This window comes from Bicyclus anynana, chromosome Z (assembly GCF_947172395.1).
Source record: "Bicyclus anynana chromosome Z, ilBicAnyn1.1, whole genome shotgun sequence".
Taxonomy (NCBI): domain Eukaryota; kingdom Metazoa; phylum Arthropoda; class Insecta; order Lepidoptera; family Nymphalidae; genus Bicyclus; species Bicyclus anynana.
This window is the reverse complement of record NC_069110.1, coordinates 18,500,400-18,514,120: the sequence shown is the minus strand read 5'-3', so window position 1 is coordinate 18,514,120 and position 13,721 is coordinate 18,500,400. Positions and strand designations below refer to the sequence as shown.

The window sequence follows — 13,721 nt, the reverse complement described above, 5'->3', positions numbered from 1 at the left end:
CACAATAATTATTTCCAAAAATGCGAAAATTACTCTTATCTTTAAAGCTACTAATCCTAAAATTCTGCAAAAATACAAAAATGTATTCTACTACTAATAACTACATTAAAACCTATATGGCAAAAACATTGACGCTCTCCAGAAAATTTATTCATTTTTAAATAAGACAGTCTCGCATCATCATCATCATCATCTTCATCATCATCATCATTATTTGCTGCTAAACGTTCGCCACTTAGTAGCTTTTTTGATATCACGGTCTTGATTTTCCAAATAGAAGCTCCTTGCAACCGACTTGAAGTTTTTCATACTCCTATGGCAGGGTTACTCGGCAATCTCTGCTAGAGCACAATAACTCTAGTTACCTGAGCACTTGGGATCTCCCAGAGTCATCAGCGAGTACTGGGTGAAGTCCCACTGGCCGTCGGCTAGCCGAGCGAATATCGCGATAGTACCATCCGCCAGCGCAACCACACACCGCGAAGCGCACCATACGATCGACAAAATGGCGTCATTCAGCTTCACCCTGTAAGATATAAATAAATATATTTAACTAGCGGACGCCCGCTACTTCGTTTGCGTGGAAATCAGTTTTTCACAAATCCCGCGGGAACTATCTTTTTTTTCGGGATAAAAAGTAGTCTATGTGTTAAAAAAATATACTTTCTTTTTAAATACCCTGTAATATACCATTACTATGTTGTTATAGGTATTCTCGCAAAATGTAAATTTAAACTGGAAATAAAAGGCTTTTTTATTTTTTTTAATATATTATTTATATAATAATCTAGGCTATAATCTATATCTATTTCAAATTTGAGTTAATTTGGTTCAGTATTCGCGGCGTGAAAGAGTAACCAACATTCATATCAGAACCAACAGTTCTTTGCAAATCTCGGGAAACCATGGATTTATTCGGGACAAAGAGAGTAGCCTATGTGCTAATCCAGAGTAAAATCTATTTTCATTCCAAATTTCAGACAAATCGGTTCAGTAGTTGCGGCATTAAAGAGTAACAAACACCCAAACATACAACCTTACCTTACAACAACTCCATCTAGTTTGAGCTCTTCTGATTTGTCTTTAGATGGATCAGAGGTTAGATGATAAAGCTTTAAGGTAGCCTTAGGAATAACGTACTAACTAACCATTTGGAGCCATAGTCAATGTGGCATAAGTTATCGGATCGGCTCTGAATCAAGTTATACAGGATCGACGATTCGTTACTTCCATACATTTTGTCGATTTTCAAAAGTGCCCGCCAAGAAAAGAAAGTTAGTACTCACAAAAATGTTGTAGGATTGGTCTGAACCAAGTTACACAGGTTTGACAACTCGTCACTTCTATGTATTTTGTTGAGAATTGTAAGTGCCCACCAATAAAATAAATGATATGTATCGTTATAACTAGCCATTTGAAATAATTGACAGAATTAGTTACTACGGCATAAACGTTGCAGTGTAACTCTGAGTCAAGACAGTTTCGATGATTAGTAAAATCCAAATATATTTTATTGATTTTTTTAAAATGCAGTTCAACAATACTATGGTACGAATCGTTAGATTTGGTCATTTGTAGCTTGTGCGTCACAAACGTTGATTGCTCTGAAAGTTCAAAGTTCAAAGTTATACAGTTTCGATGGCTCGTCATATCCATTCATTTGAAGTGACGAGTCATCGAACTTGTATAACTTTGTTTAGGCGAATCCTACATTTGTGCCTTACTAACTATTGCTCAAAGTGGGCAGTTCTAACGATACGTACCACTTTTATTCTTGGTTTGGACTCATATGTTACGTCTTAATGAGAACTCTCTAGATGGTAACCATGGTTTTATCACGAAGTTAGTAACCATAAGGGTAAAAAGCTGTAATAAAACTATTTAATCACATCGAATTTGGATTCTTATGATACGTCTTAATGACCACTTTGTCTCTAGATGGCAACCAGGGTTTTATGTTGAAGCTAGAAAGTAGCCATAGGAAGGCCGTACCCACCTCGCCAGACACTTGCTATAGTTGTGTATGGCGGAGTGCACGAATAGGTTGCCGCTCTTGGTGCCGAGCCACATGGTCGCCATCACAGTGGACATGGCGCGCCCTTCCGCCGCGCGCTCGCCACTCTGCTCCTCAGTGAACGCGTCTACTCCGCGCTCGGGAGAGTTCCTCGCCTCAACGCCAGCTGAAAGTATAAAGGAAATACTCATTGGAGCTGCGTGATGGGTCTAAGCTGCATGTCGCCCTCTCCGATACAACGGGAGGCCTATATCTGTAGTAGCTAGGTGGCCATTAATCTAATAATGATGATCGTTTTTATTTTACTGGACATTGTTTGTATTATTATATGTGGAGAAGTTTTTGTAGATCTATAAAGCAGGACTATGCATTGTTTTATAATACTCATATCTCGAAGGAGTTAGGCAGCGTTTCCCATGAAACTCCCTCACGGCTTTTCATATACTTCGAATATATTATATATTTTTCATATCTTTTAAATATCACCAATATTAAAATCCCTCCACGCAGTCATTAAATTACTGAATTAGGAGTAAGTACGACAAAAGCCCAACGGGGCGGGGATCGAAACACCACCACTCGGTGATGAATCCAACCGCTTTATCGTTGAGCTATTGAGGCTCTAATTATTTACTTATGAATCAATACAGTCTATCTATTGGTAAAAATCAGTTAAAAATTAGTTCAGTAGTTAGATTAAATGTTCTCTGCCTTATTATTTTGTCACATGTTTTGAGTAGAATGATGACAACATCATGATGATAGTAAGTGATAATGTTACCATTGATTGGCGTAGATGATAACGGCGGACTGTCGGCTCGAAGTTCATTTCGATCTGATGGCGAGCTCTCGTCACTAGCTTCCCGTGTAGGTATATCTATTACTGGTGTGCTCGGCGGAGTGAGGATAGTAGCCTGTACCTGAATCATTCAAATTAATATAAAATTGTATGTCTATTTAATATCAATGCTTCGTTGGTGGCTATGGCTTGGGATCATTAAGTCCTATAGTATTGAGTTATAAAATTGAGTTTGTTTTCCTTCCAGAGTTTGGTAGAAGGCACTTGGTCCTGGCCATAACATTAAAAGTCTCATAATTATTATTCTAGTCAATTATATGCAAGTTTAAAGCAATATAATATGTGCAATCAATAAAAAAAACTCTATAGACAAAAGTTGTTCAAACTAAATTAAACTCTAACACTGTCAAAATACAGTTTTTATTTGTTCACTCGACGAGGGTCTACTGGCTAACTACTAAAGAACATTTACTGGCAACTCGCCCGAGGGCTTCCAGTAGTTGACAGATTAAACTTACTAATCTTGTAGAGCCGATTGTAACTTCCTTCTCTCCATTGTCTGCCGTTCCAGTGCTGCTGGAGACCTGGCTCTCGTTGCTTTGACTCTCAACAGACTCGCTCTTGCCAACGCAGAAGAGTGATTGCTGTAACAATTGAACAATGAATAGGTAGTAGAAGAATGAGGAATAGTTGTCACTTTTTTAAAAGGGTCCCAAATTGTTCATCAGCGTTCTATAAGATTCAAAAAAATAATTATATATTGGATAGAAGCAGGCGTTACTTTGCGGAAGTTCATCATGATTATATAATGATTTATTTATTTTGCTATCATCCGCGAAAAGTCGACGAACCCATGCGACAACGTCACCCAGGTCCGGCAAAATACTCTCTACGTACGTTTCACCCCGAAACCGGAGCATCCTCAGGAGATGTTCACTCTACAACGTGCAATTGCAAAATTTTTGCAATTGCACGTTGCGTCGACTTTTCGCGGATGATAGCAAAATAAATAAATCATTATATAAATAATTATATTTTTTAAAACATGAACCCTTAAAAAAAATTATTTTTAAATAGGCCATGATGATCTATATTTTAGCTGTTTTTTGACGTCACGTTAACACTAAACTTTAACCAAACGGAATGTTTGACAACATTATTAGTTAATAATTATTTTGACTTTTATTTCTTTAGTAACATAAAGTAACATCCTGACGTCACAAAATAGACAGCGTTTTGGATGTTTGGAACAATTGGAATTATTCCATGTATTAATATTGATAAATTAAATATGATATGAGTCAACGACCATATTATATACAAATACAACAAACAAGTGATCGAAGTTAAACGACATGGTCCATTTCAGGCCAGCAGGTCTATAATGTATCTCGGTGTACCATTCACATAATGAGTCACTACGCACGCGACGTGACGCACTGTATTTGTTTGTACTGCTACTACACACAGTACGTGTTTGTACTGCTACTACACACAGTATGTTTGTACTGATGTTACACACAGTATGTGTCTGTACTGCTACAACACACAGTATGTGTTTTTGTACTGCTAATATACACAGTATGCATTTGTACTGCTACTACACACAGTATATGTTTGGATTGCTACGACACACAGTATGTGTTGTACTGCTACTACATACAGTATGTGTTTGTACTGCTGCTACACACAGTATGTGTCTGTACTGCTGCTACACACAGTATGTGTCTGTACTGCTACAACACACAGTATGTGTTTTTGTACTACTAATATACACAGTATTCATTTGCACTGGTACTACACACAGTATATGTTTGGATTGCTACGACACATAGTATGTGTATCTACTGCTACTACACACAGTATGTGTCTGTACTGCTGCTACACACAGTATGTGTCTGTACTGCTACAACACACAGTATGTGTTTTTGTACTACTAATATACACAGTATTAATTTGCACTGCTACTACACACAGTATGTGTTTGGATTGCTACGACACATAGTATGTGTCTCTACTGCTACTACACACAGTATGTGTCTGTACTGCTACTACACACGGTATGTGTCTGTACTGCTGCTATACACAGTATGTGTTTGTACTTCTACTACACAAGACAGTTTACCGAATGCCTCTTGTTGTCAGCGTCGTTGACGGCTGCGGGCGGGCGGCCGTTGACTCGCTCGCGATATTCCCTGTAGTCCTCGTCCACGGCGCCCGGGACTGACGCGATACACAGTATGTGTTTATCGCTCACAGGGAACGATTCTATCACTTTCGCTGGGTTGTTCGCGTCGATTATCTGATGACAGAAAAATTATATGTTGAATAGAAGCAGGCGACAGGCAGCTCTTTGCGTAATTTTTTAATGATTATTGATTAATATAATTTGTGAAAAACTGACGAATCCAAGCAACGACGTCAGCCACATACGTTTCAGCCCCAAAAATAGAGCATTCGCCAATTTTACCAATGCAACGTTTGTATTAGTCGGTATTTTGTATGGTTCATACCGGGTTTTCAATCCACTTCTGTATAAACTACAACTATCGGTCATCCAAGTCTGGGAATCTGTTCGGAGTTTTCTCTCTACCAAACGATAGACCCGGCACCCGCACTGTTATCCTTGGAATGTTAAGATATTTCATCTCGTGTGTAATCCACTTACCATAACAACGCCCTTCGACTGCGTGCTAGAGCAGATCCAAACAAGAGAAGATAGGTGGTTGAGAGCGCGCGGCTCTCTGGTTGAGTTCAACTGAGCGTCGATTTGCTCTACGTCGGGCGAATGCAACGGCTGAGACACTGCGTTCATCTCATACGCTGGAATACACATACCATTATAAATTAATAGTCACACAATAGTCTACAATTTTTCATTATCAACTTTGTTCTTCGGCCGTCCACAAGGCTTGTATTGAAGGTCGAAATTTCCTAAACAAAAATGTTGGAACCAATAACGCACTGTGCTTTCTTTTGCGTCACCGCCGCCTTACACATCATTTTCTTAAGCTGTTTCTGCAGCATTGACGCCACTAAATAACGCGACTGAGTGACGCAAAAGTGAGTTGTCAAACACAAAAGCATGAGTAAAATAGCTGTAAAGTAGACCATTTACGCTCCATACATATTTGGGTTCTTTTTGAAAGTGCCGGCCAGCAAAAAACGGCACGACTTGCTAGAATTAACCATTTGGAGCAATAGCTAATATGGCATAAAATTTGTCGGGTGAATCTGAACCAAGTTATTCAGCTTCGACATTTGGTATTTCCATACATTTTGTTAATTTTCCTAAAAAAAACTGGTACATATCGTCAGAACTGCTTATTTGCAGCAATAGTTAGTATCGCACAAATGTTGTAGGATTAGTCTGAACCAAGTTATAAAGGTTCGATGACTCGTCACTTCTATACTTTTAATTGAGTTTTGTAAGTGCCCACCAACAAAATAAAGTATGCATTTCGTTATAACTAGCCATTTGCAGCAATAGTTACTATGACATAAATATTGTAGTACAGCTTTGTGTCAAGTTATACAGTTTCGATGAATCGTCAAATCTATATATTTTATTGATTTTTTAAAGTACCGTTCAACAATAATAAGATGTGTATCGTTAGAATTGCCCATTTGGAGCAATAGTTAGTATAACACAGATGTTGCAGGATCGTTCTGAACCATTCCATTCTATAATGTATAGAAGTGACGAGTTATCGAACCTTTGTAACTTGGTTCAGAGCAATCCTACATTTTTAAGCCGGTACTAATTATTGCTTCAAATGGACAATTCTAACGATACGTACCAGTTTTTTTTTCTTGACAGGCACATTTGGCAGTCAGCAATATGTATGAAAATGGCGAATCTTCGATAATTTGCGACCCATCAAACCCATCCGCCTTTTATGCCATATTGCTCCAAATGGCTAGTTTTAACGATTCGTGCCATTTTTTTTTGTTGGCCTGCACTTTCAAAAAAGTCCTAAAATGTAGAGCGTGAATAATCTCCTTTGTTTCAGAAGCTTTAGTATCTTTTGTCATACCGTTTTTACAATGGCGTGATAAGTGTATTTCCCATTCAGGTATATTGCGTTTTTGTATTTTCGAATGTTTTATATATGTTATTGTACTGTGATTCCTGCATATGGAAGTCAGTATTTTTGCATAAATCGTCTGTCTGTGCTGAGTGGTCATAGGATTATCCTATACGGCATGATGTTTTACTTTGTGACGACCACCATGTTTAGAGGTTTACCTAGACACACGCCATCCTCAGTTTTCTCGTCACGATTGTCGTAGAAGACGCTCTCGCCCACCATGCAACCGCCGTCTGGCGTGCGCCCACCACCCCTGTCTACGCCGGCCGCGCAGAGTAATGTCATCTGTGGCTCAGACTCGTTTATTGGCCTGAGAATGTTAAATCACATTTAAATAGTATCAGTCAGTAGTTGACGCTAGTCTTATTTCTAATTGATGAAATCTATTTAACTAGTAAGGACCCCTCATTAGGTGTAAGCCTCCTCCAGCCAATACCATTCAGTTCTATTATTTGCCATCGTGAGCCAATTTTTGCCTGTTTATTGGAGAATATCGTCGGACCAGCGCGACTTTGACCAAAGAGAATATGGGGATAAAATATAGCCTGACACTCACAAATGACGTGGCTGTTACAGAATTTTCAAAATCGGTTCAGTAGATCCAGTGATTACCCCGTACAATACCACAAACCATTACAATATTAGTATAGATCGAGATTTCGAAACAGTTAGATCGTTAATAGATATAAGTAACAATAAGTGTCTGTGATTTCCAAATCAATGTGTTTTTGGAGTTTACTCCTTATGAATCGATTTTTCATATATAGCCCCGGGAGGAAAAAAATATGGGCAGTAGAATTCGAAGAACGAATGACAGTGTTACGTTTTTGTGCGCAACCTATTCTGCGCACCTTTTCAGGCGTTAGTATTGAGACATACATAGTATATGCTGCGGGGCAACATACACCTATTTAGACAGTCGATCTGAAAGAGTAAACTCCATTCGTGCGTCGGAGCTGACACACACTTTTATTTCAAGTGCTTATTATTTACGAGTATATATAATACTAGAGGACGCCCGCGACTTCGTCCGCGTAAAAATCGATGTCAACGTTACTACTACCCCTACCCTGCCTCTACTCTACCCCTACCCTACCCCTACCCTCCCCGTACCCTACCCCTATCCCACCCGTACCCCTATCTCACGCCTATCCTACCACTACCCTACCACTTCCCTATCCTGCCCGTACCTCTACCCTACCCCCACCCTACCACTGCCCTACCTGTACCTCTACCCTACCCCCACCCTACTCCTACGCTACCTTACCCGTACCCTACCCTACCCCCACCCTATCACTGCCCTACCCCTACGCTACCTTACCCGTACCCTACCCTACCCGTACCCTACCCTTAGCAAAATCGGTCCAGCCCTTTTAGAGTGGTGTGATGACCAAGGGAAATAGAGACTTCTATGCTAATAATATAAAGAGGTAAAGTTTGTATGGTTGTAGGAGGTAATTTCTGGATCTACTGGACCTCTTTATAATATCAGTATAGACACAAAAACACTTGGGATTAAAAAAGCTGCATTACTTGCAGAAAACTGGCACTGGTACAGGCACTCCTCCAGAAGATAGCGATAAGCAGGCACTGCCCTTGTGACTGAGGCCGGCCTTCGAAGGCAGACTCCATCCGTACGCCTGCGTGCGCCCGTCCTCTTTACGCACATGCGCGCGCACCTGTGTGAAATAGACACGAATATATTAGCAGTGCCGTGACAGCCCAGTGGAGACCTCTGCCTCAGATTTCGGAGGGTGTGGGTTCGAATCCAGTCCGGGGCACGCACCTCGAACTTTTCAGTTGTGAGCACTTTAAGAAATTATCACGTGTCTCAAACGGAGAAGGAAAAACATTGTGAGGGAACTCGCATACCAGAGTATTTTCTTAATTCTCTGCGTGTGTACGTCTGCCAATCCGCATTGGGCCAGCGTGGTGGACTATTGACCTTTCATTCTGAGAAGAGAATCGAGCTGAGCAGTGAGCCGATTATGGGTTGATAATGATGATGATGATATTAGCAATCCATGGATTCACCATGCGGGTGCTGGGTCTATTGCGGGCAGAGAGAAACATTCTGAGAAGAGTCCTGGACTTGTGACCAATGGATGTAGGGTAAAGGAATTTCTTGTCAATCGATTAAACCTTCTCCGATCGTGTTGTTTTCCCTGCCTAGCCGAAGAGGAATGCCCATCTCCGACCCAGGCCAACCCTAGCCACCCGCAATTTACTTATATCAAAAAAATCTTTACTACTTTATTTTTAGAAAATCTTGTTTTTTTTTTAAGTACCTGTCGGAACTGCTCAGAGCGCGTTTGTTCGTGCCGCCTGTGATGTGGGTCGGACAGTTGGGTCTCGATGAAGTCGGCCTGCGTCCTCGAGTGGCGCATGGACGACTGCGGCGCCGCCACCGCGCGCATGTGCGGCGTCGACAGGGGGCGCTGCGGGCGGTCCCCCGAACTGAAACACAAAACGCATTTGCTAGGTATCTACACTCATTAAGATCCGTTTATATCTACAGACATTTAGCGTGCCAGACGCATGGTGTGGCAGACAAAATAATATTCTTCTATACAGTTTTCATTAACGTATTTATATCTATCGTAACGCGGCCACGCAGACGTTGACAGACAAGGGCCGCGCCCGGACAGTATTTGTGGAAAGAATATTTTGTCTGTGCGATTCATGTTTGTAGAGTCCTTTTCATGAAACCTGAACTAAAATTAACAGCGCCTTACACAAAAGACAATAAGACCGCCATTACCAAATGGCTATGAACGCCATTAAGATATGCGCCGCGTTTGGGGGACTTCTTTCATGAAAAAGATTTCTTTAGCTACCTGCTGGGCAGTGTGAATAGACTGTCTGTGGGTATCTGCCACGCTACTTATCTGTGACGTACCATGTCTGTAGATATAAACGGACTTTAACTCATACATACAAGGGTCGGCTTAGTGGCGTGCTCTTCATAGATGCCAAAATGCATTCCTTACCCATTCAACTCATTGCTGAGTCCGTATTAGAGAAGGCTTTTTTTACAACTCGTACGTATATTGCCTATATAAACTCTTGGATAGTTGAAAACCTTATGCAGGCCACCGGTCAGCCAGTATTCGAATTAAAAATAATTCAAATACATAATTGAAATCCCTATCTTGTATTAGTATTTTTCCCGAAAATGTAATTTGTAATAGGTATTTTAAATACCTAACTCTGATGATATATTTTTTATTTAGTATTTATATGCTCATGGATTCAAAATATATTTGAAATTCCATTTATCGATATTATTTATGGGTTTGATACTATAGTTACACAATGTATGTAAGCTACATAAAATAATTTCTTTACAAAAATCAAAAAGCATTATAATTAGGATTTCGCGTACTTATTTCTATTACTTATACAATATATTATTTACTTTCGCAAATTTCTAAACATATTTTCACACTCCATAATATGTCATATTAAAAGCAATAAAACGCAATCAACAAGTTATTTTACTTATCGTTGAAGAAGTAATAAACTCAATATAATAGACAATAATCAATATACGTTTTTAAAATTTCGCAAATATCATTGAAAAATTAAATTTTGATCAAAAAAACAATATGCTTTGAAAATCACGTTTTTTCACTTCTCGTTTAAGTCCATGTACTTAGTCATTTTTCAACTTATTTAATTTTTTCATACCTCGTTGGATAGGTAACAAAGCACAATTGTTTTTAAACGGCTATGCCGATAAAGTTGCTAGATCATTTTTTGCATTAAATTTGCATTTAGTCATAGGATACAGATAACCATTTTAAAATGTTTAGGTCATGAATCAAAAACTGTACGACGATTTTGTTCTTTTTTGTATATTATTATTATTATGTAACAAAATGTTACTATCAACCTAAAAACATCAAAACAAAATAACGTATGTTTGAATTTATAATCCACTTTGAAGTAAATAGTACTAGTAAGAGTAACCCACATTTAAAAAAAAAAAAAAATGATATGATGATATGAATGACACGCGGTTCGCTGGTTCCCGTTCCCGTAGAAATTCGGGAATAATATTTAGCCTATAGCCTTCCTTGATAAATGGGCTATCTAACACTGAGGGAATTTTTCAAATCGGACCATCAGTTACCGAGATTAGCGCGTTCAAACAAACAAACTCTTCAACTTTATAATATTATTAGTAAGTAAAAGTATAGATTTACAGCAAATGCTAATAAATTCGCATTCAAATAACAAAGCAAAAATAAATAATTAGTATTTTCAGGGTCAGAGAAATAAAATAAATTATTATCTAATTATGTTTTCTTTAAAACCTAGAATATTACTTCGTAAGAAATTATAGTAGCAATCGTTTTACGATTGCTACTATAATTTACTTATTTATTATACTTATTTACTTATCAATTTTCAGTTTGCAAAATTTTGCATTTCTATTATTGTTATATTATTTAGTGTCTTTGTAATAACTTTTTGCGCGCTCAGCCTTTATTATTTATTTTTGTTGTTGATAAGGAATATCAATCCAATTAACGAAATATATTTCATGATAACACAAGAAATTCTTTTGGATTTTATAAATAAATTTCACTTTTACTTTATAATCAGTCTTACGCTCTCTAACGCTTTAGCCAAAATATGTATTTCTTCAAAAAAGAAGACAAATTACATTATATAATTAAATAAAACATGAGCAATGCATAATGAACATAAATAAATTTAATATTGTGAAAAATAAATATTAGGAATAAATTTAAATAAATATAGTGATTATTTTATCAAGTAACTCAGCAATTATACATGAGAATATATTTGTAAATTCTTTTTGCAATACTACTAACTAATACATATTATACGCCAAGCAAAAACATCAGCAAAAGCATTATTCATTACTTTGGGGATGTAATTCACACACCAAGTTCAAATCTATATTACTACTCCGCGCCACAAAAGAAGTCCCGCGGCTAAAACCTGAACTAAAATTGACAGCGCCTTACACTAATGACAATAAGACCGCCATTACCAAATGACAAAGAGCGCCATTAAGACATTAGCGCCGCGTCTACGAGACTTGTTTCGTGGCCCGGAGTATAATAAAGAGGTAAAGTTTGTCTTAATGAAAGAAAAATAATTATTGCACTCTTCAAGCATCTGCTACAAAACTAAATGAACTTTATTTTTAAATATAATTAAATAATATACATTGATAATTTAATCCCCAATGTTTGACACAAATCAGATCTTTAAAATCTTAACTACAGCAGCTACAGCATTGAAAAGACTTATTCAATATAGAAAAATATGAAAAGTCCGAAAAAGAAAATAAATAGGTCACCAGAGATTTTTTCAAACTATTTAAATTAGTTCTAGATAGTTAGGTGGTGTATCTACCATTTGCGTATTATCTAATCATTACGGGACATCCTGTATATAATATATATTTATACAAACGTAGCAATAGTGTTTACTAAAATATTTGAACTTTCTTAAAATAGGTTCATTTTATAATAAGTAAATCTAAACGCGAGCAACATACATAATCAACAGCATTAAAGCAATAGTATTAAATAGGTATTTACTAAAATGTTTAATTCACCTACATTCGTTTAAACATAATCAACCGTTTAAATAAGTTGAACTCTGTTTAGTCTAAATTTGCTATCCATCATAGCCTGTATGCCGGTTAAGGACGTAAATCGGGCGGTTATCTTAACCGAGCTTGCATACTCTGGTTATTCTTCGATTAAGATGTTAAAGTGTTTGACAGAATGTATTTTTGTCTCCCATAAATCAATTACTCCTACCTTTGAGGTTTTATGCAACTGTATGCTACCACCTTCGAAACCAAAAAAAACAAATAACAGTCAATCTGGCACCGTGAATAATAATTAAGCTTTGTCAATGCATATTTTTTTTAATTCCTTATAATCGAAAAGGAAACTCCCCTAAATTGGGGAAAGAAAATATTTCCATTCCTCGAAAAATCCCAGCCATTTGGGGAATTCCTAAAAAGTTGGCAATGCTGTTAAATAAATTGTTTATAATCGCTGTTCTCAATTGGTCGGTTAAAAAACCAGAGCCAAAAAGCGTGTGGTAAAGATAAAAAAACGTCCCTTGATTAAACTTCGTTTAATATTTGACGGTCCGGTTATGTAAACGCCGTTTAAATGAAAGTCGGTGAACTCGAGTTCAAGAGGTTTAACTCACCTAAAAAGGTTGCTAAAAAATTTCCAGATGCTCTGTTTGCTCTTGTCTATTTTAGAGTCGACTCGGCTGGCACGCACCATCTCCGTCCAGCGGACTGCGTCTTGCAATTCCATAAAACGCTCCTGGAATGCGAAAAATAATAGTTCAAGACACTTTTAACCTATTATTATTATAGACTCTTGATACACTCATTGGATAAACGACTCACTACACTACTCGACTCACTTCAAGACTTCGTCGAAGCGAGCATTCGAGGCTTTTCATTCGGGAGAAAAATCGACAACAATTTCAAGTTAAGCTAGGTTAAGCGAAGTTACACGAAGTGAAGAAAAGCTTCTATTTTGTAGATACAAACTTTCATTCGATTTACACATACACATACATAAATACAAATTATCATATTTGATCAACCTCGATCAACTTCGAGTGTAATGATAGAGTGACGAAGGGGTTGGTTTTTGGCTTACCTTATACTGATTGCAAGATTGCACTATATTTATCCGCTTGCTTCAATTGCTTTTAAGGGTGAAGCCAAACAAGCAAACAAGCGTAATTTTATAAGTTGTCAGTCGCGTAATTTCGGTCCCAGAAATTCGCGTGTAATTCG

The 13,721-nt window shown here is 37.7% G+C and overlaps 1 protein-coding gene across 5 annotated transcripts in view; it reads right to left on the bottom strand.

Moving 5' to 3' along the window:
* The window catches only part of LOC112045740 (JNK-interacting protein 3), a 48,281-nt gene that overhangs the window by 22,684 nt on the left and 11,876 nt on the right, over positions 1 to 13,721 (bottom strand). For all 5 annotated transcript variants that reach the window (XM_052890846.1, XM_052890847.1, XM_052890843.1 and 2 more), the window contains 10 exons: positions 13,115 to 13,236; positions 9,193 to 9,361; positions 8,438 to 8,583; positions 7,063 to 7,214; positions 5,482 to 5,636; positions 4,939 to 5,115; positions 3,332 to 3,457; positions 2,796 to 2,934; positions 1,997 to 2,180; positions 366 to 526 (listed from right to left, as the gene is read on the bottom strand). In XM_052890846.1, the coding sequence (XP_052746806.1) occupies positions 366 to 526; positions 1,997 to 2,180; positions 2,796 to 2,934; positions 3,332 to 3,457; positions 4,939 to 5,115; positions 5,482 to 5,636; positions 7,063 to 7,214; positions 8,438 to 8,583; positions 9,193 to 9,361; positions 13,115 to 13,236 (1,531 nt within the window). The remainder of the gene's footprint in view (positions 1 to 365; positions 527 to 1,996; positions 2,181 to 2,795; positions 2,935 to 3,331; positions 3,458 to 4,938; positions 5,116 to 5,481; positions 5,637 to 7,062; positions 7,215 to 8,437; positions 8,584 to 9,192; positions 9,362 to 13,114; positions 13,237 to 13,721) is intronic.